Genomic DNA, 26,335 nt, shown 5'->3' on the forward strand with positions numbered 1-26,335 from the left:
GCAGAAGAAAAATGCTGTTTTCCCTTTTTCTTTTAGTAGTTTATATTTAACACACTACTGTACTGTGATTGCTTTCTTTATTTCATTTGTCTCTGCTGCTGCCTGACCGTGCACTTCTGCTTCCAAATGCGGTGTGTGGTTGACTGGTCAGTTCTTAACTCTGGCGTTCGTAACTCCGAGGTTCTACCATATCTGTTATAGAACTGCTTTTCTCTCCCAAGTGTGTCACTGAGTTGCTCCTCTGTTTTCAGCACTTTCACTTGCACTCCTGCTGGCTGTGATATGCAGGATCCAAGTCCTTTTAGCGGAAGCAAGAGTGACAGGTCTCCCTTTGGTGGAATGTCTCAATGCTACTCCTAACTAGCCAGAAAAGTTTCTGTAGGGCAGTATGAGCTCCTTCCTTGCCTAATCAGGGACTAAGCGTGATGACCCCTAGGGATTCTGTAGGCCTGCTCTTCACAGTATAATGCTTGCAAGGCACAAAAAGTTCTGAGAATCATTTCCAGGGCATGTCAAGCATCACATTGCAGTGTGGTGTCAAAACACCACAACACAACGTCACGATGTTTGAAAGCAACATAGCTACACTGAGCCATAGTACAAGGACACCAAGTCCCAGCATAAACTTTACAAATATTATGAGAGTGGAGTTTATCCCATCTGACTAGTCTAGATAGGTGCACAACCCAACAAAAGGGAAATAAAAGAAAGAATTAAACCTGGGTTTCCCACATGGCAGCACATAGTACAGGTTGGTCTCTGGCCTAAACCCATCAAGATGCTTTTAAACAATCAGTATCTAATTCTATTGAACAGTGTGGTCTCATTTAAATTTAAACTAAGTCTACATTTTGGGACTTTAACAAAGGTATTTGTTTCAAACACTCTTACACTTTGATTTAACTAGATTTGACTGGAAAATAGTTCTTGAAGCCCAGTGAGATGGTTGCATTAATGATATGTGCGCCCTGGCTAAATGTGCTCTTTCCTGCAAGTTTTGTACTATGGTGGGAGGACAAAGTACCTGAAAAATTGCCTTAAAAAGAATATTGGCAGTGACTGTGCAGTCAGCTGCTATGGGAATCAGAATAAAGCTGAACTTAAATAAGCTAGAATACCTTTGTGTTTGCATTTAAGTTTTCCATAGCTGTATTTGTTTTATTTTTATTTTATTTTGCGCTCAGGAAGCCAATTGTGGAACTGAAATTACCCCCAGAGCTACTCTCCTCTTGGTATTTTCATCAGCCAGCAACTGAAATACCATGAGAAGACCAGATCTTTCATTAATTCAGTTCCATAAATGGCTCCTTGCAACATGAACAAAGACCACAAAAAACACAAATAAATATACATTAGGTTAGAAATGACATTTTAGGTACTTTCTAGTTTTGTATTATTGCAAATGTAGAGGAATAGCTTTTCTTGCAATATGTTGGTATATGGCACTTGCACTTTCAGTCTCTAGTGAAACCAAGAAGTCAACAGCAGAGCTGGTTGGGAATTTGACAAAACTTTCTCAGGTTCAGAATGAAATTTCTTGGAGAGGATAAGTAGAGAGAAAGAGGAAGACCTTTCCCCACACCACATTAGCTGCTAGCCCAGTGGTTAGGGCACTCATCAGGGATGTCAGAGACCCAGGTTCCCTCCTCTGCCAGATTTGGAGCAGGGACTTGGTCCTAGGTATCCCACATACTAAGCATGTGCCTTAACCACACCAGGGTATACTGTCAGTTTCTCTCTGACCCAATGAATAGTTAATTATTTTTTCAAAGTGGAACAGCATCAAAAGAAAAGACTGAGGCCAGGTCTACACTACCCACTGGATTGGCGAGTAGCGATTGATCTATCAGGGGTCGATTTATCGCATCTAGTCTAGACACGATAAATCGATCCCTGAGTGCTCTCCTGTTGTCTCCTGTACTCCACCACCACGAGAGGCACAAGCGAAGTTGACGAAGGAGCAGCAGCAGTCAACTCACCGCCGTGAAGATGCCACGGTAAGTAGATCTAAGTACGTCGACTTCAGCTACGCTATTCATGTAGCTGAAGTTGCATATCTTAGATCGATCTCCACACATACCCCCCAGTGTAGACCAGGCCTGAGAGAGAGAAAGACTGATTCGATGGGCTTGTCTCCACTACGGGGAGATCGATGCTGCTGCAATCGATGCAGCAGGGGTCGATTTAGCCGGTCTGGTGAAGACCCGCTAAATCGACGACAGAGTGCTCTCCAGTCGACCCCGGTACTCCACCTCTCTGAGAAGAGTAAGGGAAGTCAACCAGAGAGCATCTCCCATCGACGCAGCACAGTGAAGACACTGGGATAAGTCGACCTAAGCTACATCAACTCCAGATACGTTATTCATGTAACTGGAGTAGCATAACTTAGGTCGATTTACCCTGGTAGTGAAGACAAGCCCTAAAGCTCAGTGGTTAGGACACTTACCTGGTTCTCCCACATTTCACGTGAGTGCCATTTCTGTTCCAATATGGAACAGAAACAGATTTCAAAACCTCAATAACTTTCATAAAACAAGTCTTATTTTCTGGCCCAGTCTTGTAGAGAGCTCTGATAAAATTAGAAAGCATCAGAAAGCTAACTAACCTTTTTCAAGCTTCAGCATCTTGTCAGGGTTTGGATTTGGTTGGGAATTTCAGTTAAGGTCCAGATCAATTTTTATTTAATCCACTCTCATTTTCCACATGGGTAGAGAGATTAAAAAAATAAATAAAAATCCATGGCCTGATCCTGCTCTCGATAAAATCAGTTGGAGCACAGCCATAAACATCAAAAGAAGTAGGATTAATTCCCTGATGTCCAGAGTATAACATTTATTTTCTTGACAGATTATCTTTAGCCTTCACTGGTATTTAATTTAAACTGAAGATCTGAATTGTTCCCTTCGTTTTTTTGGGGGCAATTTTCAGACTCGCACTCCCAACCTGTTTGCTTTAAACTCACCATCATGTGATTTCCCCATCATAGTCTACTGTCTTGATATGCCTTTTCTACTACGCCTGCAGGCAACTTCAGGGTTTTTTCCCCTGAGTTATTGATTAGAATCTGTTAACATCAACTCACCAGCTGCAGGGAGAAACAAAATTTAAAGCAACTGAAGTCTTGCCATGCATATTATTTCTGCAGAAGAATCAGAAAGGGACAGCTTGGCAGCCACACCTCCATTTCCTGAAAAAGTCGGATAACCAGATTGACCGACAGATTCGCCCAGGCTATTCAGCCAAGAGGTACCTCTTCAGACTCTCTCAGACCTGGGATCCTAGCATTATATACAGGCTCCAGTGTGCAGGTCAGTAGAACCTAAAGTTAAGCAAGGTTAGTGCAAATATTTCTAAGCTAACATTTGGGGGACTGAGTAAATTAAATTAATTGTGTATAGCAAGTACAATTAAAAGACCAAGCTATTTCTTGCTGATAAACAGAAAGAATAGACTTTATCTCTAGATGCTGTGATGGGGCAAGGCCAGATAGCTATAGAAAAGTAGTGGGAGATAGATATATTAGCTCCAGGCTAAACAAATCCCTGGTATCAGGATAAGTGAAATGGCAGCTGCTCCAGGTCATTTAAGAACTTTCCAGAAGGCAGGGAGAATGCTAGGTTGATTGGGACACCTGAAGCCAATCAGGGGCTGGCTGAAACTAGTTAAAAGCCTCCCAGTTAGTCAGGTGGGTGTGCACATCCGGAGCTGTGGGAGGAAGTTGTGCTGTTGGAGAGTCTGAGTAGTACACACCGTATCAGGCACAAGGAAGGAGGCCCTGAGGTAAGGGTGAAGTGGAGCTTGAGGAAGTGAGGGCTGCTGTGAGGGAAGTAGCCCAGGGAATTGTACATGTCATGTTTCTAAAAAGTCAGCTACCATAGCTGATACTATTAGGGTCCCTGGGCTGGAGCCCGGAGTAGAGGGTGGGCCTGGGCTCCCCCCCCCCTTTGCCCCCTGATTAATCACTGAGACTGGGAGACAACAGAGACTGTGCAAGGAAGGATAACTTCTCCTCACCTCCCTCACTGGCTTATGATGAAAATGGCTCAGTAGACTGACCCTTGTCTCTAGAGAGAGAAGGGTTACATGGAGGGTCACAGTGAGCCTCTGAGACTAGCGAAATACACCAGGAAACACGGGACCCACGGAGGCAAGGAGAGAGCTTTGTCACAACTGGTGTCAGAAGTGGGACTTCATTCACAGCGTGGCGGAAGAAAGAGTGTTTTGTTTTGTTTTTTTAAAAAGTGCACTGGGGTTTTGGATTTTTTTTTTGTTTTGGTTTGTTTGCTTTGTACCACAATGGAGGAGGTGGTAAGAGCTCTGGTACAAGCCACGGCAGCCCAGCAGGAGGCCACTCGGGTTCATGCAATGGCACAACAGAAGTCTATGCGGCTACAGCAGGAAACCAATCAATTATTGATGAGCCAGGCGACCCAAGATCGTGCCCTCTTGAGAGAGGTGGTGGACCTGCTGAAGATCCTCACCACCCAGGCCCGGGGGTCCGAAGGGACGCAAATCCTGAGGGCCACTGGTTGTCTTCCAAAGATGACGTCAGGAGATGATGTAGAGGCATATCTCCTCTCATTTGAAAGGACTGCTCAGCGTGAGGTGTGGCCCCTGGAGCAGTGGGCCAGCATTCTCGCCCCCTTTTTGTGTGGAGAGGCCCAGAAGGCCTACTTTGACTTGCCTGCCACAGATGCCACTGACTATACCCATCTGAAGGTAGAGATCCTAGCACGATCAGGGGTAATGGCAGCAGTAAGGGCCCAGAGGTTCCATGAGTGGAAATACCAGGAGAACAAACCCCCGAGGTCCCAGCTATTTGATCTCATAAACCTCTCATGGAAGTGGTTACAGCCCAAGGTGTGCAGACCAGAGGAGATTTTGGAGACCCTGGTCATAGACCATTACATGCGGGGACTGCCTCCAGATCTCCGCATATGGGTAGGCCAGAATGATCCATCCACGTACGACGAGATGATCACGCTGATAGAAAGACAGATGACAGCCGGGAACTGATCCGACTACTCAAGGAAGGCCCCTTTCGAAGCAAGCACCCGACCCCAACCCTGGAAGGTTGGGCAACCAAACCCCCGGGGAGTCCTAGGTGGAAGAAGTGGGAAGCCAAAAACCAGCGGGGACCCCAGAAGGAAGGGATTGGCCTGAGTGGGGGGAACCCCGGGACTAAACCCCCTAACCCCCAGGATAGGGGAGTGATTAAAAGCAATTTTTGATGTTATGCACATGGGGAGTGCGGACACATAGCAGCACAGTGTCCCAGCACCGAGGAGCCTATGCAATGCAACTTGGGGGATTGGGAGGTCCTATGCTCCCTTATCCACCTCGCGGGGGTCGCATGAGCCCCGCATAATTATACCAGGCCAGTGAGGATAAATGGAGCACAGACTACAGCGCTTGTGGACTCTGGGAGTGCTATCACCCTCATATCGGGTAAGCTGGTAAAAAGTAGTCAGCTGCTACAAGCCAAACGTGTAGCAGTGACGTGCATGCATGGGGCTGTGAGCCATTACCCCACCATCCCAATGGAGACAGAGGTTCAGGGAAACCCCATGGAGGTGACCGTGGGCGTAGTTCCTAAACTCCCATATCCTGTAGTCATTGGGAGGGACTATCCAGGGTTTGATAATTTTCTCCCCCCGGAGAGGCTGGAGGGACGTGGGGACCCTGAGGACAGCGACTCGTCACCGGGGGAATGTCAACCCCCGATGTTCGCTGAGATTTCTCAGGATCTGTTCTCAGCCTCCCAAAAGACCCAGAAGACAGAAAAAGAGAGGAAGGTCGCAAAGGCCTTGGGAACCCAGATCCTGACCCAGGCCAGAAGACCTCCCTAGTAGGCAGATGGATGCAAGCAGCCAACAGAGAAATTTCCACCACAGAAGGTGAGCCAGAGGCTGCCCCCAGCCATGACGGCAGCGAGCCATTGGAAGAAGCAGAAGTCGGCCTCTGAGAGCTTGGGCAGGTTAGTCCTGGGAGAGATACTTTTGGGCGGGACCAGGCGGAGGACCCCAGATATGATAATACCAGGAAAGAGGTGGCCGAGATCGATGGGATACCCGTGGATGGGAAGGTCCAGGGTTCCGGACCTTACTTTATAGTGAAGAAAGATCTCCTGTACCGTGTGGTGCAAATGCAGGAGCAAGAGATACAACAACTTCTGGTGCCACGAAAACATCAAAAAGCCATATTGAGTCTCGCCCACAGTCACCTGTTTGGAGGACACCTAGAGGTAGAGAAAACCCAGGCACAGATCCTGCAGAGGTTCTTCTAGCCAGGAGTACATGAAGATGTCCGGCGATACTGCACCTCTTGTCCGGAGTGTCAGTTACATAGCCCTCGCCCGCATTTGCGGGCTCCTTTGATACCTCTTCCAATAATAGAGGTTCCTTTTGAATGGATAGCCATGGATCTGTTATGGTCCCTAGAGAAGACAGCTCGGGGCCACCAACATGTGCTTGTTGTACTGGACTATGCAACCCAGTACCCGGAAGCTGTTCCCCAATGCAACACAGCTTCCCAGACAATAGATAAGGAGCTAGTACAGATCTTTGCCCGGGTTGGGCTACCCAAGGAGATATTGACTGATCAAGGACACCTTTCATGTCCAAGTTGATGAAAGATCTCTGTTCATTGATCCATGTACAAGCACTACGGACCTCTGTATACCACCCGCAAACAGATGGCCTGGTGGAAAGATTCAATAGGACCCTCAAGGCTATGATCAGGAAAGTGGTGAGCAGGGATGGGAAAGATTGGGATACCCTATTGCCTTACCTCATGTTCGCCATCTGGGAGGTTCCGCAAGCCTCCACGGGTTTCTCTCCATTCGAACTACTATATGGGCGCCACCCTCAGGGTATATTGGATATAGCCAGAGAAGCCTGGGAAGAGGAGCCAAATCCCAGAAGGAACATAGTTGAGCATGTACTGCAGATGAGAGATTGGATAGCCCGACTTCCGCCCATTGTACGGGAACACTTGGAGAGAGCACAGGAGACCCAACGAACCCATTATAACCACCAAGCGAAGCTTTGACGGTTCCAACCAGGGGATCGGATGATGGTACTGGTGCCCACAGCAGAAAGTAAACTGTTGGCCCAGTGGCAGGGACCCTATGAAGTAATCGAAGCCATGGGAGAGGTGAACTATAAGGTGTGGCAGCCAGGCCGCCGGAAATCGGAGCAAATTTACCACATCAATCTTCTAAAATCTTGGCACGATCGAGAAGCATGCTTAGTCATGTAGAAGACCCTTCCCCAGGAGGATAACTTACACGAGCAAGTGAGGATATCATCCAACTTGACGCCGATCCAAAAGATGGAGGCAGCCAACATGATTAATTGCAACCGAGATGTTCTCTACAAAACCAGGGCGGACGACTGAAACCTATCACCATATCCGCACGATCCCCGGAGCCAAAGTAACATTGAGACCCTGCCGAATCCCAGCAGCCAAAAGAGAAGAAATCAAGGCCGAAGTAAAGAAAATGTTAGAATTCGGGGTTATTGAAGAATCTTATAGTCAGTGGTCCAGTCCCATTGTTCTAGTGCCTAAACCTGACGGTACCATGAGATTCTGTCATGACTTTCGCCGGCTGAATGAAACATCCCAGTTTGATGCACACCCCGTACCGCCCATCGACGAACTGGATGACTGACTGGGTAGTGCCTGATTCTTGACTACAATGGATCGACAAAAGGGGACTGGCAGATTCCTCTGAACAAAGAAGTTAAAGAAAAGACAGTATTCTCCACCCCGGATGGGCTATTCCAGTACACCGTCCTCCCTTTTGGACCACATGGGACCCCAGCCACATTCCAGCGCCTCATGGATAAGCTGCTGCGCCCCCATACTAGTTATGCAGCTGCATACCATAGCTGATACTATTAGGGTCCCTGGGCTGGAGCCTGGAGTAGAGGGTGGGCCTGGGCTCCCCACCCCGCACCGCTTTGCCCCCTGATTAATCACTGAGACTGGGAGACAACAGAGACTGTGCAAGGAAGGATAACTTCTCCTAACCTCCCTCACTGGCTTATGATGAAAATGGCTCAGTAGACTGTGACCCTTGTCTCTAGGGAGAGAAGGGTTACGTGGAGGGTCACAGTGAGCCTCTGAGACTAGCGAAATCCGCCAGGAAACGCGGGACCCACGGAGGCAAGGACAGAGCTTTGTCACAATGCCTAATCCAATTTCCTCTGAAATCAATAGAAAGATGCATAGATTTCAACAAGAGTTGCATTGGACCCCCTTGTTATGTTTACTTAATGTTTATGAAAGCTACAGTACTGAATACTGAATCTGATATGCTCATAATTTAAATACAAGTGAGATGTAACATGGAAAAGATCCATGTTCTGTACTTACTGATCTGGAGAGTTTGAGAAGGGAAACTTCCACATCTATCAAAACAGAGGTGGGCCCAAGCTGCAAGATCTGTATCTTGAGCCAGACCTAAATTTTCCCCAAATGTGGGGGTGTTGGTTTAGTCCACTATAGCAACAGAGGACAATCACAAAGTTTGGATTTGGATCCAAATGTTACCGGACTTCAGGGGAGTTCAGCTCTGAGGTTTTGGTTTGGGCCAATCTCTAACATTCAGCATCTTCCATAGATGAAGGTTTATTCATGGTCCATATGTATTTTTAATTCTTTAGTCTGTACACAATTGAATAACCTGCAAACTACAGGTATAGTTTACAGTCTGAGCCAATACACTGTACTAGACACATTCCTGTCAATATCAGAACTAGTTGAAAAAAAATTGTTTGAAAAATGGAAATAAAAACATGGCCTTATTTAACAAAGTTGAAAATGAAAACCGGGGGGGGGGGGGGGGGGAAAGGAAAGCCAAATTGAAAACTGAAAAATTTAGAAGTTTCACAACCAAAATTGTTGAATAGATAGAAACTCATCCTTTTCAAAACCCATGGAATAAAAATGGCTTCAAAATTTTTCAGTATTTCCCCTTCCTTCCATTTTTCAATTAGGTCTAGCCAACACATGTAACATTCTCTCCTGTCCTATCCCAAGTAACATCTCTTTGCTTTGCAATATATGCTTTCCAGGATATATCAGGGACCCTTTATTACTTCAGGAGAATTCCCTAAACACACGAAATCACAGAATAGGACAACAGGACCTGTCAGCTGCACCCAAAAAATATCACCTCCTGCCTGTGTTCCCATCTTTCTGGGCTGAGCTAAGCCAACACATCCATCCAGGTATAGTAGCAGGTAATTATTTTTTAATAGACAAAAACCCACCCTGGGTAAGATTTAATATTTGATTCAGTGTTTATGCCTGTAGACAGATCATGTGCATAATAAAGTCTTCTTTGAAGGGATGTATTATTACTAAGTTATCATTTTATGAGATAGCTCTCAAAAAGGAAAAATTTCATAGAAAAGGCGTACTTCAAAAATTAGTAAGGGAATGTTTGGGATTAGAACAAAACCTATTGAATCTTTCAGTGAGATCGCCAGATAAGATAAGAGTGAGTAAGCAGTGCAGCTAAGGGCAAGAAGCAAGGACCTACATGTACAATCCTCTGTTAAAGTTAAAGGAGTTGTGCACTAATAGTTTACTTCCTTAGGTTTCCACTCTGTGCCACTATTACTGCACCACATCCACAAACTCCGCAAACACAAGAACCCAACATTTCTCTACTTAGCACTTCCTTCATTTTACAGTACAAGTAGAAAAGCGCCGTGATATTGCTCTTTCTTCCATAACACTGTCTCTAAGGTTATCTGTGATCCTGCTGGCACCACTCTGAGACATTACCAATGCCTCCAAAACTTATGTAGGTCTGATCCCAAGAGGCATTATAGTGCCCTCAACTCCCATTGCAGGCAGTGGGGGCTGAGAACCTCAGCACATCACGGGAGGTGCTGAGAACATTTCAAGGGTAGCCCTGGACTCTGCCTCTCATGTACTGGCCCAGCCATTCCCTGGTTTGTGCACAATGGTCACCCTCAGCTCTGGAGCCCGGGCTGACAATTCCATAAATGTAAACATCTTTTTGTAAAAAGCGGATTTTTGAAGGGAATGTGGTGCTTCAAAAGGGTGCATGCACCAAGAACGGAGTGCTGCGTTTATCCACAGGAACAGCGTGAGCAGCAGCAGAGCAAGCTTCGCCACACACCTGGCAGGGACATTTGGTTGTGTGGCTACTTGTCCACTGGGAACTGGACTACCAAGTCATTTTACATAGGTGACTGGACAGCCCTCAGACAGTAAGGACTCATCACTGAACGGTCTGGATTCAAACCCAGTGACCTAGGTGAAGAGCTCTGTATCCCATTGCCAGCCTTCCCAACTCTCCGTGATTCATTGCTGCCTCTCCTTTGCCATGGCAGTTCCTGCTACTCCAGTACACATGTTCATACATCTATTTCCAAGTCGTGTCAACAGCCAAAAGCGTCTTTTCTCATGCACACCTGGGAAGGCAGCTGTGACCATTTCTCTCTGATGTGGACCTTGCCTCAGTTACCCACTGCCTTTGCAATAATCCCATCTGGAGGTCACAATCGGTGTGTTTACACTGCAGCTGGGAGTAACCCTCCCAGCTCAGGCAGACAGATTCACACTAGTGGGGCTTGAGTTAGCACACTAAAAATGGAGACATGGCTGCACCAGTGGAGGCTCAGGGCTAGGTACCCGAGCTAGACCCAGGAGGTTGAACAGGTCTGAGCTCAGGGGGCCAGCCCAAGCCTCTGCTGGTGCAGCAACACCCACACAGCTATTAGGAACGTGCTAGCTCGACCCCTGCTAGCACAAGTCTGTCTACCCAGGCTGGGAGACATGCTCCCTGCTGCAGTGTAGACATACTGTACCTACTGACCTCTACATGGGGGCTATCCATGAAGATCACTCAAGAACCACACAGCTGGTTCCAAATACAGCTAGCTGCCTGCCTGCCTGCCTGGGGAGTTTAGCTGCAGCGAGCATATTATACCAAGAGCCATGCCCTGGCCTCTGCTCCAGCAATATAAAGCATCTACATAGCTGCTGGTCCTGTACCATCTCTCTACCTAGTCCCCAGAACAGGAGGTATAAATGGGGCATCGATATACCTTGGTGATTCCTGACGGCCAGAGTGAACCCTTGGGGCTGTGGGCAGCTGGGCACAGGTTTGATACATCCCAGGATCTAGGCCCAGTTCTCCAACGACTGCACTGATTTCCTGTGTGTTTCCACTACAAAAATAGGTCAGTGTCAGAAGCCACTATAGATCAATCGAATTCCCCCTCAAAAAAGCCACACAAGAGGCGGCTGGGAGAGAGGGGGAATTGTCACAGGTCCCCGTGCTGTGTTACCCTCTAATTGTTTCCCAGGGGTAGGCAGGAGTTCATTAGCCCCCACAAACTGGGGGGATCTGCTGCAGGCCCTGTGGTTTCACTTTGCTTCCCAGTCCCCTGCTGCTATCTCTACACAACTCTAGGCTTAGACAGTTACTGCTCCTGGAGCCTCCCTTTAATGAGGTGAGGTTTTCGCTACATGGTAAGAGTTCTCCTCAGAAAAGTTATACTGTACAGCTTCAGGCTGCATGAACTCTGAGTGGATTCCCCCTGGGGTTGGGGGAAGGAGAGAAATGGCATGTTCCTTTCCCTTTCTGATATAAGGATTCTGGAGCCATGAAGCCTGCTACATGGAAAGGGTGGGATGGTACTGTTTTGACCCAGCTGCCTTCTCTTCTATGCAATAAAAGGCATATACACATGTGGATCCTTCCAGCCAGCCCAGCCCACAGCTTGAGCCCTGGCTATCAGAGAGATCTCCATATTCCTTATACACCAGCAGGAAAAGCAGAGACCATGAGATGCACTCTAACGGGCTGTCATAAATATAAAGGGAAGGGTAAACCCCTTTGAAATCCCTCCTGGCCAGGGGAAAGCTCCTCTCACCTGTAAAGGGTTAAGAAGCTAAAGGTAACCTCGCTGGCACCTGACCAAAATGACCAATGAGGAGACAAGATACTTTCAAAAGCTGGGAGGAGGGAGAGAAACAAAGGGTCTGTGTGTCTGTCTATATTCTGTCTTTGCTGGGGGTAGACCAGGAATGGAGTCTTAGAACTCTTAGTAAGTAATCTAGCTAGGTACGTGTTAGATTATGGTTTCTTTAAATGGCTGAGAAAAGAACTGTGCTGAATAGAATAACTATTTCTGTCTGTGTATCTTTTTTGTAACTTAAGGTTTTGCCTAGAGGGGTTCTCTATGTTTTTGAATCTAATTACCCTGTAAGGTATCTACCATCCTGATTTTACAGGGGGGATTTCTTTATTTCTATTTACTTCTATTTTTATTAAAAGTCTTCTTGTAAGAAAACTGAATGCTTTTTCATTGTACTCAGATCCAAGGGTTTGGGTCTGTGGTCACCTATGCAAATTGGTGAGGCTTTTTATCCAACATTTCCCAGGAAAGGGGGGGGTGCAAGTGTTGGGAGGATTGTTCATTGTTCTTAAGATCCAAGGGTCTGGGTCTGTAGTCACCTAGGCAAATTGGTGAGGCTTTTTACCAAACCTTGTCCAGGAAGTGGGGTGCAAGGTTTTGGGAAGTATTTTGGGGGGAAAGACGCGTCCAAACAGCTCTTCCCCAGTAACCAGTATTTGTCTGGTGGTGGTAGTGGCCAATCCAAGGACAAAGGGTGGAATATTTTGTACCTTGGGGAAGTTTTGACCTAAGCTGGTAAAGAGAAGCTTAGGAAGTTTTTCATGCAGGTCCCCACATCTGTACCCTAGAGTTCAGAGTGGGGAAGGAACCTTGACACAGGCAGTCATTAGATTTGGACATCTAGAAAGATTGTTCCTCAGCAGAGGGCTCTCAATCACTGATCCAGCAAAGCTAGAATAGTCATTTCAGGGCATGGTGTCAGATGCATTTTCTCTCAAGCTTTTGCTTGCAGGGGGGTGACTGTGGCATGTATACACAGTTTGTTGTGCGCGGAGTAATAATAAATAACACCACCCACCTTTTATATTGCACCAGTTCAGTTGCTTTCAGTCTGACACTGGTCAGTGCATTGTTTCAGTAATTTTAAATTTGCCCCCAAGGATTATGTGAAGGAAGCATTTAGAATCTAAAACAAATTAAATATACTTCCAGTGCAGCCAGACTGCTTCAAGGAGCTACATGAGAAAATCCAAAGCAGTGTGCACCTAGTCTGTTGGCTCCACTGAAAGCTATTACAATGTGCCAGCAGTTATGGAGCAACCAAGGCTACTCTGCTCTTTCTCCCCTGTGCGGCAGCAGGTGCCATTGGAGGGTGGAGGAAGGAGGGAAGGGCTACAGAGCACATGTAGAGGCAAGGAATAGTAAAGGGGCCTAGTGTTCCTGGCCACACCGCAGCTGCAGGGCAAGATGTGAGAAGAAGTGAACCCGCAACTCCTCCACAGCAACAGACATGACTCAAACACGTCAGTTTAAAAATTGCAGGGAGCAGCTCAGGGGACACATTTTCAATTCATAATAAAATGCACAGTTTTTTCCTTAACACATTCATCCTCTGAAACCACAAGTGTCCTCAGGGCACAGGTTGGCTGTGACTGCTCTAAAGCATTACTGAAAGATTTGTTAACTTTGCAGAAGACATATGTTGATGCAAACCCTGTGCTAATAAGAAAATTCCAACAGAATAAATGTACTGAACAGACCACAATGCTGCTGAAAAACTTGTTGCAAGCCAAGGCCATGCTGACTACAGAGCAGGCTTGGAGCATGCAGCTGTCAAAGTAGTAGTGGAAAGCCATATAAAATACGGTACAAGGAAAATCCCCTGTACAATGAACCTTTCCCACATCTGCCTGAGGCTTGAAAGTTAATTTCCATAGTAAATTTCCTTTTCAACTTGATGTTGCTTTGCTCCTGGTTCAATGAATACCTCCCCTGTTTGGTACAGACTCTGCTAGGATACAGGATGTGAATTATTAATGCAGGTTGCATTCAAGTTACGTTTCAATCCTTTCTTCAGGATGCATAGTTTTAACTTCCAAAGCACTGGGAAACACCCTAAAGAAATCCAATCATTGAAGTGAACCCCCACTTTCTTGAATATAATGTCAATTATGAGACACATTGTGACTCACCTGTTCCCAGGTACATGGGAGAGCACACAAGGAGCTTTGTCCCCTTTTCATGCCCTGCAGAAGGGCCACTCACAATTGCTGTCCCTGAGCTCAGGTGGCCAGGGCCCTACCCTCCTCCATATCAGCCTGTTCCTAAAGGATAGTTCAACCTGCATTAATCACATGTCCCCAGGCCATTCAGGAAAGGAGCATGTCCCTGTGGCGCAACCTGGCCCAGCTCTCCTGCTGGGGTGGTACAACTCCCAATGGGGATCAGTGGCTACACAATTTGGCCCTAAATAAGTTAGAACCTCTCTGAAGTGTAACAGTTCACTCTGTGATCCAGTCCTGACACGCTGTCTTGCAGGCCAAAGTTACTCATTTCAGAAGGAGGTCGAGAACAGAGAAAACCTGGTGGGAGGAGATGAAGTAGAAGCACATGGCCGGAGGAGAGCTCGAGTACCTGTTCGGGTTTCAGTGAGAAGATTGAGTCTAGAACTCAGACCTCCACCTGCAAAGGAGGCTACCTGGAGCCAGAATGCCGCATGCACAAGGGTCCCACAGGTACCATTTCTTCATTATCAAGAAACAGACAGATGATCTCTGTCTTCATACAGATCAGAATCCCCTCAGTTCCTCTTGGGACTGGTGCTGGACTAGCAGGGTGGTTATCCTTACAGCAAAGTTCTGCTAGTATAGCTCTGGCTTCATGCAGCAGATACTAGTCATGTTGCTTAATGTACACATATACTATGGTGATGAGCCTGGTGTAAGAACCTACATACAAATGATAATACCTAAGGTCTTGTCAACACTGGCAAGTTTCTGCACAGTAAAGCAGCTTTCTGCGGTGTAACTCCCGAGGTGCACACGCTGCCAAGCCACTTAGTGCACAGAAACTGCGCAGTTGCAGTGCCATAAAAAAACCACCCCAACAAGAGGTGCACAGCTTTCTGCACTGGGGCTACTCGCCTCTCTGCTCATTGGTTTGAACTCTGCTGCCCTGCCCTCAGGTGACCAACTGTGAGCCTCATCCCTTAAATTCCTTGGGAATTTTGAAAGTCCCCTTCCTGTTTTCTCGGCGATGCGTGCAGTGGTCTCAACGCATCTTTCCAGGTGGCCATGCCTGCTCCACAGACCAGTGATCCACCGCTTGGAGCAATGCTGAGCTGCTGGACCTCATCGGTATTTGGGGAGAGGAGGCTGTCCAGTCCCAGCTGCGCTCCAGCCGTAGGAATTATGATGCCTACGGACAGATTTCACAATGCATGACAGAAAGGGGCCATGACCGGGACACATTGCAGTGCAGGGTCAAAGTGAAGGAGCTGTGGAATGCCTACCACAAGGCACGGGAGGCAAACCGCTGCTCCGGTGCTGTGGCCATGAGCTGCCGGTTCTACAAAGAGCTGGATGCGATATTCGGTGGCTACCCCACCTCCACTGTGAAAGTATCCACTTTAGATACTTCAGTGGCTCGCATGCCAGTCGGGAGTGGACCGAGCCAGGAGGAGGAAATCTTGGATGAGGATGTGGAGTGGGAGGAGGACCCAGAGGCAGAGGACGACTTGGAGGTCAGAGATGCATGCAGCTAGGAGCTCTTCTCTACCCCGGAGAAGGCTAGCCAGTCACAGCTGTCGGAGCTTGGTGAAGTGCAAACAGGAGAGGAGGCCCCTGGTAAGTGGCTTTGATTTTGGGAATCGCTGAAGCGAGTTGTCGGGGGCAGAAGGGTTGCAGAAAGCAGGCTTGTGTCTGTATCATGCACGTATCACCACATGCCTAGTCTGAGTGGTGGAACAGGGTGTTGACTGACTCCTCACTTCATGGGAATCTGCCCCAGAGATCTCCACGAAACTCTCATGGAGATACTGGGAAATCCACTGCTGCAGCTTCCTTGGCAGAGCTGCTTTGTTTCTTGCCCCATTAAGGGTAACTTTCCCGTGCCACTCTGCTGTCACTGTGGGAAACCATTGCTGCACACAAGTGAGCCGCATAAGGGCCAGGGCGGAAACTGCAGTCTTGGAGAAGACCCTCCTTTGATTCTCTGCTCACCCTCGTATCTTCCATAATGAACAAAATATCTTCCATAATGAACATTACCTGTAGAAAATGTGGGGACATGTGACTATAAGCCCCCCCGCACAGTGCTGGCTCTCCCCAAGAGCCACATGCCCATTATACAGTACAGTCGTGGTACACTGATTTCTCCTGCCTCTGCAGTTGCTCACCATTTTGGGGGTCTTGTGGCTCATGTGTGCTTGCCTGGGGTCAGCCAATTAGTGGCAGGTATTTGAATAGTGGCTGTGTTTTAAATCAGTGAATCAGTGGTCTGTGTGTTACGAACAGTACTGCTTCTGTTGCATTTTGGCTTCACAGATATGACCTTTGGATCCCAGCCTCCCTCTTTGTTATCACCAGCTGAACGGCTGCGCAGAATTAGAAAGCGGCCACGAAGAACTAAAGACGACTTTCTATGTGAGGTCATGATGCACTCTGCGGCCGAAAAACAAGAATTGAAGGAGGGTGGGACAGTGAGAAGAGGGACCGAAAGGAGAACACGGCATGCCAGAACGAAGCCATGGAGCAGCTCTTAAACATTATAGAGTGCCAAGTGGACATGCTCCAGGTGCTACTAGCACTGGAAACCGAGCAGCTCCGCGCCCGCCCTCCCCTGCAGCCACTGTCGCAAAACTCCTTCCCATGCACCCCCCCCCAGACACAGCCAACACACTCTTATCAACCTCCTGTCTCCAGTCTGTACCCACTGCATTGCACTCCTGCCTCGTCACAGTCCAGCCCTGCGGACACCCACTACCCACTGCACTCAACACCTGTCCCTCTGCAGTTTAGCCCTGCTGAAGTATAGTACCTGCTGCACTGTACTCCAAAGGACAAGGTTGCATATGATAGCTGGACATATACAAATTTTTAACCGTCCCAGGACCCCACCTCCTCCTGGGACCCTCCCTTCCCCCATCTCACACAGTGCTGATGTGTTTTTTTGTTTGTCTCTCTCCTCTGGTTGTTGTTTTTTAATAAAATAATTGTTTTGGTTCGAAAGCAACCTTTATTCCATTAATTGAAAGCAAACAGAGCCCTAAAAGCAACAGGCAATTTTCTTAAACTTTCACAGTGCATCATCTGCACCAATCACAATCACCTCCTAACATTACAATCACTGCACTCCTGAGCATAGCAACAAATATTAGTGGCTTTCAGCTTTAAATTGCTGCCTCAAGGCATCCCTGATCCTTATGGCCCCGCACTGCGCCCCTCTAATAGCCCTGGTCTCAGGCTGTTCAAACTCAGGGTCCAGGCACTGAGCCTCTGTGGTCCAGCCCTGAGTGAAACTTTCACCTTTCCCTTCACAAATATTATGGAGCATACAGCACGCGGCTATAAGCATAGGAATATGGTCATCGGCCAAGTCCAGCTTCCCATACAGAGAGTGCCAGCGGCCCTTTAAACGGCCAAAAGCACACTCCACAGTCATTCTGCACTTGCTCAGCTTGTTGTTGAACGGCTTCTTGCTGCTGCAAGGTTCCCCATGCATGGCTTCATAAGCCACGGCATTAAGGGGTAGGCAGAGTCTCCCAGGATCACAATGAGCATTTTGACTTCCCCTACAGTGATCTTCTGGACCAGGAAGAAAGTCCCTGCTTGCAGCTTCCTGAACAGGCCAGTGTTCCGAAAGATGCGTACATCATACACCTTTCCAGACCAGCCTGCGTTAATGTCCGTGAAATGCCCATGGTGATCCACAAGTGCCTGGAGAACCATAGAAAAATGTCCCTTCCGATTAATGCAGTCGGTGGCTAGGTGGTCTGGTGCCAGAATTGGAATATGCGTGCCATCAATTACCCCTTCCCGGCCACAGTTAGGGAAGCCCATTTGTGCAAAGCCATCCACAATGTCATGCACGTTGCCCAGAGTCACGGTCTTTCGGAGCAGGATGCGATTAATGGCCCTGCACACTTCTGTCAACACGAGTCCAATGGTCGACTTTCCAACTCCAGACTACTACCGATCGGTCGCTAACCAGTTTGGAGTAGCCAGCTTCCACAGTGCAATCGCCATGCACTTCTCCAAGAACAGGGCAGCTCTCATTCTCATGTCCTCGTGCCACAGAGCTGGGGCGAGCTCATCACACGGTCCCATGAATGTGGCTTTCCTCATGTGAAACTTCTGCAGCCACGGCTCATCATCCCAGACGTGCATGACAATGTGATCCCACTACTCAGTACTTGTTTCCTGAGCCCAAAAGCAGCGCTCCACTGTGGTCAGCACCTCCATGAATGCCACAAGCAATCTTGTATCGTAGCTACTACACATGGTGAGATCAGTGTTGAACTCCTCTTGCCTTTGTAGTTTAAGGAATAACTCCGCTGCCACTGTGATATGTTGGTCAGAGCGAGCAGCACATTGGTCAACAGTGCGGGATCCATTCCTGCAGACCAAAGAGGCAGAGCGAGCAGTACACAAACCACTGAAAGATGGCACCAAATGCGGACAGAAGCACAGAGATTGCTGGGATGCGAAGCAATGCATCATGAGGCATTGGGACAGGACCCAGGATGCCCCACAACCCCCTCTGCCTTTCCAGAACTTTTAGCAGGAGAAGAGGAAGAGATGCTCTGTGAGATAGCTGCCCAGAGTGCATCGCTCCGAATACCACTGCAAGTGCTGCAAGTGTGAACATGCTATTGTGCAGGCGGCTGACAGTGTGAACACACAACAGCGGTTTCCTTTCAGTGCTCTCTGAGCAGAGCTGTAACTGCCAGCCATGTAACTCTGCCAGTGTAAACATACCCTTACTCTTCTATAACGCTTTTAGTCAGTAGATCTCAAAGGAGGAAGTATAATTAGCCCCAAACCATGCCTTGGCAGCACTGACTTAGCCCTGGTCTGCACTAGCGGGGGGTTGATTTAAGTTATGCAACTTCAGCAATGTGAATAACGTAGCTGAAGTCGACGTACTTGGATCGACTTACTGTGGTGTCTTCACCGTGGTGAGTAGACTGCTGCTGCTCCCCCTCCGCCTGCGCCTCTCGCGGCGATGGAGTACAGGAGTCGATGGGAGAGTGCTCGGGGGTTGATTTATCGCATCTAAACTAGATGCGATAAATCAACCCCCACTGGATCGATTGCTGCCCGCTGATCCAGTGGGTAGTGTAGACATACCCTGAGTATACTGAACTGACATAAAGAATAGAAGTGAAACTGTTATACTCTTAGCATTCCGTCTCTTCCTCAACACTGTATCTTTTTCAACATCTGATTTAAGAATTGCTGAATAGACATTAAAAGGTAAAATTTAAGTACAAAGCAGGAGCTACCATGCAAACGGTCATAAATTAGTACATATTCAGAGAGACAGCAGAAGAGAAATACCCAGCAGCATTATATCCATTTGAAGTTCTCAGTCTTTTGCGGCCCCAGTCTTGCACTGCTGAAGTCGGTGGGAATTTTGCGATTGATTTCAATGCAGGCACGCATAGTCCCTTGGACTATATGGTATATTAAAAAAACATAATAAATGTAACAAAAAAGAAGTGGTTGTATATTTAAGCAGTTGATACCCTACATAGAATGAAACCTGTGATAACTGAGAAGAGAAAGACTTAGCATTATAAGTCAGGCTGAAATGGTATTCATGAATGTGGGCTTGTAAAAAATAGATGGTTGAAAATTTTCTGTTGAAAAATGGTTTTTGATTAAAATTCTGTGAAAAAAGTCTGCTTTCCAAAGAAAGTGTTGAGTTTTTGCATCAAAACTGAAGACATTTTTTAGTTTTCTGACAAAACTTTAAAATTTTCTGTGGAAAATTGACAAAAATGATTCCTCCCCAACCCCCATTTTCACTGAAGTTAGCTGCAGGGGAAAACCTTTTTCTGTCCAGCTGTATTGTAAAGCCAGTCATTCTGCCATCTCCTAGGGCACAGAGGTGGAAGATCACCAAGATGTGGAGCGTGCAATGGAGGACCAATCACATGGGGAAAAGCCACACCAGACAGAGAGTCAAGAGCACTGTGAAAAGCTGAACCAAACTGCCAAGAGCTCTGTTGGGAATGCCACTATTGATACTTCTCAGCTTTTGAGTGAGAGATCCTACATGACTTTCTATGGAGGCTATTTCCCCGGAAGAAAAAAGACCTACAGCAGTAAGAAATACCCCTCCTTAACTTTATTTCTTGTCATAGTTTTGTTTGTAATGAATTTACTGGACTTCTGAAGAATGAGGGAAGTCCAGTAAATTTTATGGGTACTGTTATAACAGTCACTTCTGGATTATGAGCACAGCAAGAATCTCTAAGGTTGCATTTTAATTAATGACTATGGTCGTGTGTTGCAGTGCTCATTGGGAAGAGGGCAAAGAGTTGTATGAAGAAACTTTCCTTCTCCTTATTACCATGTGTGCACGGACTGGTAAATTTATTCTTCCTCCCATCCTTGAATGGTTCAATGATAGAGTAAATACTGACCGATATCTGATGCCATTAATACATATTTAAATTTCATCCCCTTTTCATCTCATCTCCATTTTCCCCCTTCAGTTAAACAAGGACATCTGAATAACCAGGATGGAAAAGAAGGGCACCTTATTGAAACAGGTTTTTTCCCTCCTATTCAGTCTGCCATGGACTCAGAGCAAGGTGTGGTCAGGGTGGAACACAGAAAGGTCAGATTTTTAAAAACAAATACTGCAATTGTTGTGATAACGTATGAAGTGGTCTCCTCTAAGGTTCATAACATGAATATAGGTAATCTTGCGCACATACGAATTGCCATATTGGATCAGACCAGTAGCCCATCTAATCCAGTATCCTGTGTCCTACAGTGCCAAGATCAGATGCTTTAGAAGAAGCAAGAAACCCAGTAGTGGATAGTTATTGGGCAGCCTGCCCCTGTGGAAAGTTCCTTCTTGAACACCAATAGTTAGAGGTTGGCTTATGGGGTTTCTATCCCCTCCAAAACACATTTATTTTTAAATATTTATCTATTTAAGTGCCGGTCCCTTTCTGTAATTGTGAAAATGGAGTTTTATCCATTTCAGTATATACAAAATAGTGAAAGTGAAGCTATAAAAGGGAAACAAAGTGCTACTGCCCCCTTTGAACTGGGGGATGCAACAGAATGCTGGAGACGCTGAATACATGAATGTTCTTGAGCTCATCCTGAGGCTACTCTATACCACAGGGATAAGGGCACTTGAAGTGTGAAAGTAGCAGGTGAAACAAAAGACACTGAGGAAGTGAGGGGAAAAATACTTACGGCCACATCAGCACTACAAAGACAAGCATGGTTGTAACTTGACGTGGTTACAACATTGTAACAGATTATATGTCTAGGGTTATAGTTCTTGTTACCACATGATCAGGTACCATCCACAATACACATTTTAATCACCCTGTAACTGCATCAGGGACAACAACATGGCAACCAGGCCTCCTGATACAACTATATTTATAGTGTATAAATTCAAAATAGAGATTCAAAATGGAGCAAGAGAGTGTCCAACCGGTAAAGAGGTAAGGAGCTGGGAGTCTGAAGGCCAAATGCGGGTACCCACCACGAAGCCTCAATAAATCGGACTGTGCCTGGAGAGACTGAATGCTCTTGTGTGTGTGCACATGCACACATGCATGTGCCCCTCTGCAGGGAGGGTCTTGGGCATCCATGCATGCTAGTTCTTCAGATGCCACGGTTGCTTTTTTAAAAATTAGATGGCTTGACATTTAAAAAACCAAAACGTGGAGGCAAATCTTTCTCTCCTTAACCATGCCTGTCATCATATGCTCATAAAAATGAGGCTATGTCCACACTTAAAACATAACACAGCTGCAGCTGCGCCACTGTAGTGTTTTAGTGCATTGCTGTAAGTAATCCGCCTCCCTGAGAGATGGTAGCTAGACCGGTGGAAGAATTATTCTGTTGACCTAGCTCTGTTTGCACTGGGGGTTAGATCGGTTTAACTACATATCTGAGGGGTGTGGATTTTTTACATAGCTATGCCAGTGTAACTTTTCAATGTAGGCCAGCCCTAAGTTAAAATCTGATCCAACTCCCAATGGAGTCAAGAGAAAGATTCCTGTTAACTTCATTGTGTACATGTATGTATGTTTTAGAACAAGACTTTAAACAATTCGGAACCATCAAATTAAACACCCTGGGCCTAATCCAGCTTCTTCTTCCACTGGGTTCTGGAGAAGTCCAAGGCTTTGATGCTGGTGGCCAGGACTGGGACAGAATTGGGGAGGGTCAGTCAGCCCCTGTTCTGCAGAAGATGCCCAGCGGAGTTAGGGAATGCAAGAGAATGGAAGAGTGAAACCAGCCTGGCTTTGTTGAGCTAGTATGTTGTGCTTTAGCAAGCCTATAGAGTGAGGAATAAAAATATAAGTCAAAAGTAATGGCAGTATTTGGAGTTTCTGACATTTAGGATTTATATTTTACAGCAGGTGCCAGAGACTTTGAAGTTCCCTTCAATCTCAGAAGAATTACCCAGAGCCCAAGTCCCCCACAGGAAACAATTTAGATCCAGTGATCCCCCAAAGGAGCTTCTGATCCTGCCTTTGCTTATTCAGTTGCAAACCCAGCCCAAGACCGAAGCAAAGAATCAAACAGGTACCATCAGCTCTAGATGAAAGATTCTCTGATCTATCTAAATTCAAGGTATTTGTAAGCTACACAATGATTAGATCGGGACTGCAGAAAAAGGGAACTCTCCCATCCTGGACTGGGTCATTTCAGTGTTAGCTCTTGTGTTCTTGAAGATATTCAGAGCAGGTTTATTTTGGATTCCACATGGTTTATGTCCCAAAAATGAGTCAGAGCTCTGCGCCTCCATACAGTGTAAAAGCAGCAAAGTTTCTGCTAATATTGGGCAAATGTCAGGAGATTCAAATCAGATAAAACACCCCCAAACTCAAATTGTTTTTCCAAAGCTTATTTGAATAAGCCAAATATTTTTGGCATGAAAAAAGTGGGCCAGAGATTGACTGGTATTTCAATATCAGTTGAGGACAAGGAATATTGGATATGAAATAAAGACAGTTCATTAAATTGAGGCACAGGGAGGAATTGGCCGGGGGCCCAAATGCTGCACCTGATTTGCCCTAGATGGAGCAGATTGCAGCCTCCTTTATCTTGAACACAGAGGTGTGCCTCATGTAGACTGCAGGTCCTAACATGCAATGCACCATCTAGATTTGAGTGGCCTGCTTATCAGATCAAGACAGAGCACTGCGTGCTGGGACCTGTAGTCTCTGAAGGCTACATCTCCTTATTAAAGATGAAGGTGGCCACAGGATGCATTGCAGAACTTCACAGATCACATATGGCCCTTTCAGGGTTTGTCTGCAGCATGACATACTGCCTGTGGAGGAAATCAAATTTGGAACCTGCACTGTCCAAGCAACAAGGGCCGGGAATGCTAAAGACAGAGAACGCTCTAATCTTAGGGAGTAGAGAAAGAAATTGCCTCAGATAAATACTGAAGCTCCCTTGCAAGATGCAAAGAGCAGAGCTGCTGGATCCCAGAAATAACTGAGTCCACCGTTTTCCACTGGAAAGAGTCACCACAGTGCAGACAGAAGAATGGGTAAAGTGAGGAAAGAGGACACATGCATCCTTTGATTTCTCCCTTCCAGGAAATAAAACAAGGGGCATGTAAGATCCTAAGTCTGACTTCATGTTCCATAACAGTCTTCAACTGGCAATGTCCTCTTTAAGGGAACGCCTGGAACTGTTACTCACGTACTAAATAGCCCCTCTGACTTCAGTGGGACTGCTTGCAGGAATAAGATTTGAGGACTGGTCCCTTAAAGAATTAATCTAAATGTTAAATGGTCAGGATTACATTTCACCTTGTATTTAGCTGTGACACTTTGAGTTAGTTTCCCAGACCTGAAGAAGAGCTCTGTGTAAGCTCAAAAGCTTGTCTCTCTCACCAATGGAAGTTGGTCCTATAAAAGATATTACCTCATCCACCTTGTCTCTCTAATATCCTGGGACCAACACAGCTACAGCAACACTGCAAACAGGACGACATTGTCAGAACCTTTGGAAAACCCGGCTTCCAATGACAAGAATTTTTTTTAAAAATCAAAAAATTATAGAAATGTATGAAAAAGGTTTGTCTGAAGTTGCTAATGCGCAATAGCTGTTTCTATGTTTATGTGCATTATAAATGGAAAGGAAGTTCAGCAGCTTTTCCATTTGTCATGTAAGGAAGCAGCTTTGAGCAGTGATCTTCTCTCACCAAGGTGACTCTTGAACCACTGATGTCAGACTGGGCAGAATCAACAGACTTTGCAAATCCAGAACAAAGGGACAAGGGCAACACCACTTTCTGTACAGTATTATCAACCCACACTGATGTGCTACATGGACGGTTATATTTCAACATGACCAGAAACTAGAAACTGGGTGATGATATGGATGTGTTGGGGGGTGGGGGGTAATGATATTCCATCAGAGGCCCCTGCTTTCTGTAAGCAGGCAATCTGAATACTTTCACATAGGACTATGCTGCCACTTATAACAGCAGTTATGCCTCTTTCCCAATTTTCTCCTTCTCTGGACACCTTTTCCCATTCTACCTCATTCTCTTCTTTCCCTCGCCTTTCCCCACTGTTCCCTTCTCCCTCTACATTAGTGTTCTCTTCTTTTCCCCCACATTTCCCCTTCCTTCATTCTCTACCCACCTCTTTCTCTCCTGTTTTTCATAACACTACTTCCATAGATTTTAGGGCCAGAAGAGATACTGTGACCATCTAGGCTGACCTCCTGCATAATACAAGCCATAGGATTTTGGTATCTCCCCACAGCTCCTCTTCCCCTGCCCTTTTCAGCATCAACCAGCTGTCACCCGAGGAGCACATATTTGCTCAAGCTGACTCAGCACTCTCAGAAGCAGCAATTCCTTTCTGTCTGGCAACTGATTTTATTCCCTCCACACAGAAGGAGCTTTGCTACAGCTCCAGCTCAACATGAACTAGGCGGGAAAATGGCCCAGGTGCTCCTGCTCTTCTACATATTTGCAAATGTTAAATAAAATGGGAAACCCAATAATCATGGTAACAAAATTGTTGCAGTACTACACAAAAAAAGTACTACTGCAGTCAACAGATCTTCACGAAAGACCACATGGGTAAAACTAAACTGTATCCCAGACCAACTGCAGGAATGACTGGAGGTACACTATTTTATTCAAAAAAGCAGCATGCCAGTAACCATTTAGGGCCAAGTTCTGCCCTCAGATACATGCACGTAACTCCCAACGAAGTCACTGGTAGTTGCATAATTATACCAGTATCTGGGGGTAGAACAGAATGTAACATCAGTCCCACAAGTCTAGATTCTGGCTTCAGTGAGATACTCAGTACTGTGCACTAAACAGAAGTTGTTCAGAAAAGTTAAGAGAACCCGTGTGCAGAACCCCGATATTGAATTCTATGAGAATATTCTCATCATGGAGGCGGATTCCACGTTTCTTCAAGGCCAGGTGTTGACCAAAGAAGCTGTTAAGCTCAGCTATCTAATGTGCTCCTGTTAGGAACACTAATCTGGTTCACCCACCACTGTAGTTGCATTTCTCCCGTTCCAGCATTGCACCAGTCTTTCTGGCTAAGACAGCAAGTTATGTTAGTCAGTTCATCAATTTCTTAACATGAATAAGAGAGTTTAAAGATGCTGCTTGTGGCTGCTGTGTGTCCTGACTTCACCAAATCTGATTTCACAATACAAGACAAACACAGGAAAACACAGAGGTTCAGAAACATTTTTTTCCCAATAAACTGGTGAAAGGAATGAATCTCATAGACTCATAGATATTAAGGTCAGAAGGGACCATTATGATCATGTAGTCTGACCTCTTGCACAATACAGGCCACAGAATCTCACCCACCCACTCCTGCAATAAACCTCTCATCTATGTCTGAGCTATTAAAGTCCTCAAATCATGGTTTAAAGACTTCAAGGTGCAGAGAATCCTCCAGCAAGTGACCCATGCCCCATGCTGCAGAGGAAGGTGAAAAACCCCCAGGGCCTCTTCCAATCTGCCCCGGAGGAAAATTCCTTCCCGACGCCAAATATGGCGATCAGCTGAACCCTGAGCATGTGGGCAAGATTCACCAACCAGATACCCAGGAAAGAATTCTCTGTAGTAACTCAGATCCCACCCAATCTAACATCCCATCACAGGCCATTGGGCCTATTTACCATGAATAGTTAAAGATCAATTAATTGCCCAAATCATGTTAT

General features: G+C 46.2%; 1 protein-coding gene across 10 annotated transcripts in view; it reads left to right on the forward strand.

Annotated features, from left to right (window-relative positions):
- KIAA2012 (KIAA2012 ortholog) overlaps positions 1-26,335 on the forward strand; it is a 106,960-nt gene that overhangs the window by 16,676 nt on the left and 63,949 nt on the right. For 8 of the 10 annotated variants that reach the window (XM_048869097.2, XM_048869102.2, XM_048869099.2 and 5 more), the window contains exons 3-8: positions 3,146-3,308; positions 9,081-9,248; positions 14,445-14,641; positions 20,010-20,235; positions 20,629-20,753; positions 22,528-22,696. In XM_048869097.2, coding sequence (XP_048725054.1) covers positions 3,146-3,308; positions 9,081-9,248; positions 14,445-14,641; positions 20,010-20,235; positions 20,629-20,753; positions 22,528-22,696 — 1,048 coding nt within the window. The remainder of the gene's footprint in view (positions 1-3,145; positions 3,309-9,080; positions 9,249-14,444; positions 14,642-20,009; positions 20,236-20,628; positions 20,754-22,527; positions 22,697-26,335) is intronic. The other 2 variants (XM_048869100.2, XM_048869101.2) reach the window with 2 other exon arrangements.

The sequence above is a fragment of the Caretta caretta genome, chromosome 11 (assembly GCF_965140235.1).
Source record: "Caretta caretta isolate rCarCar2 chromosome 11, rCarCar1.hap1, whole genome shotgun sequence".
Classification (NCBI taxonomy): domain Eukaryota; kingdom Metazoa; phylum Chordata; order Testudines; family Cheloniidae; genus Caretta; species Caretta caretta.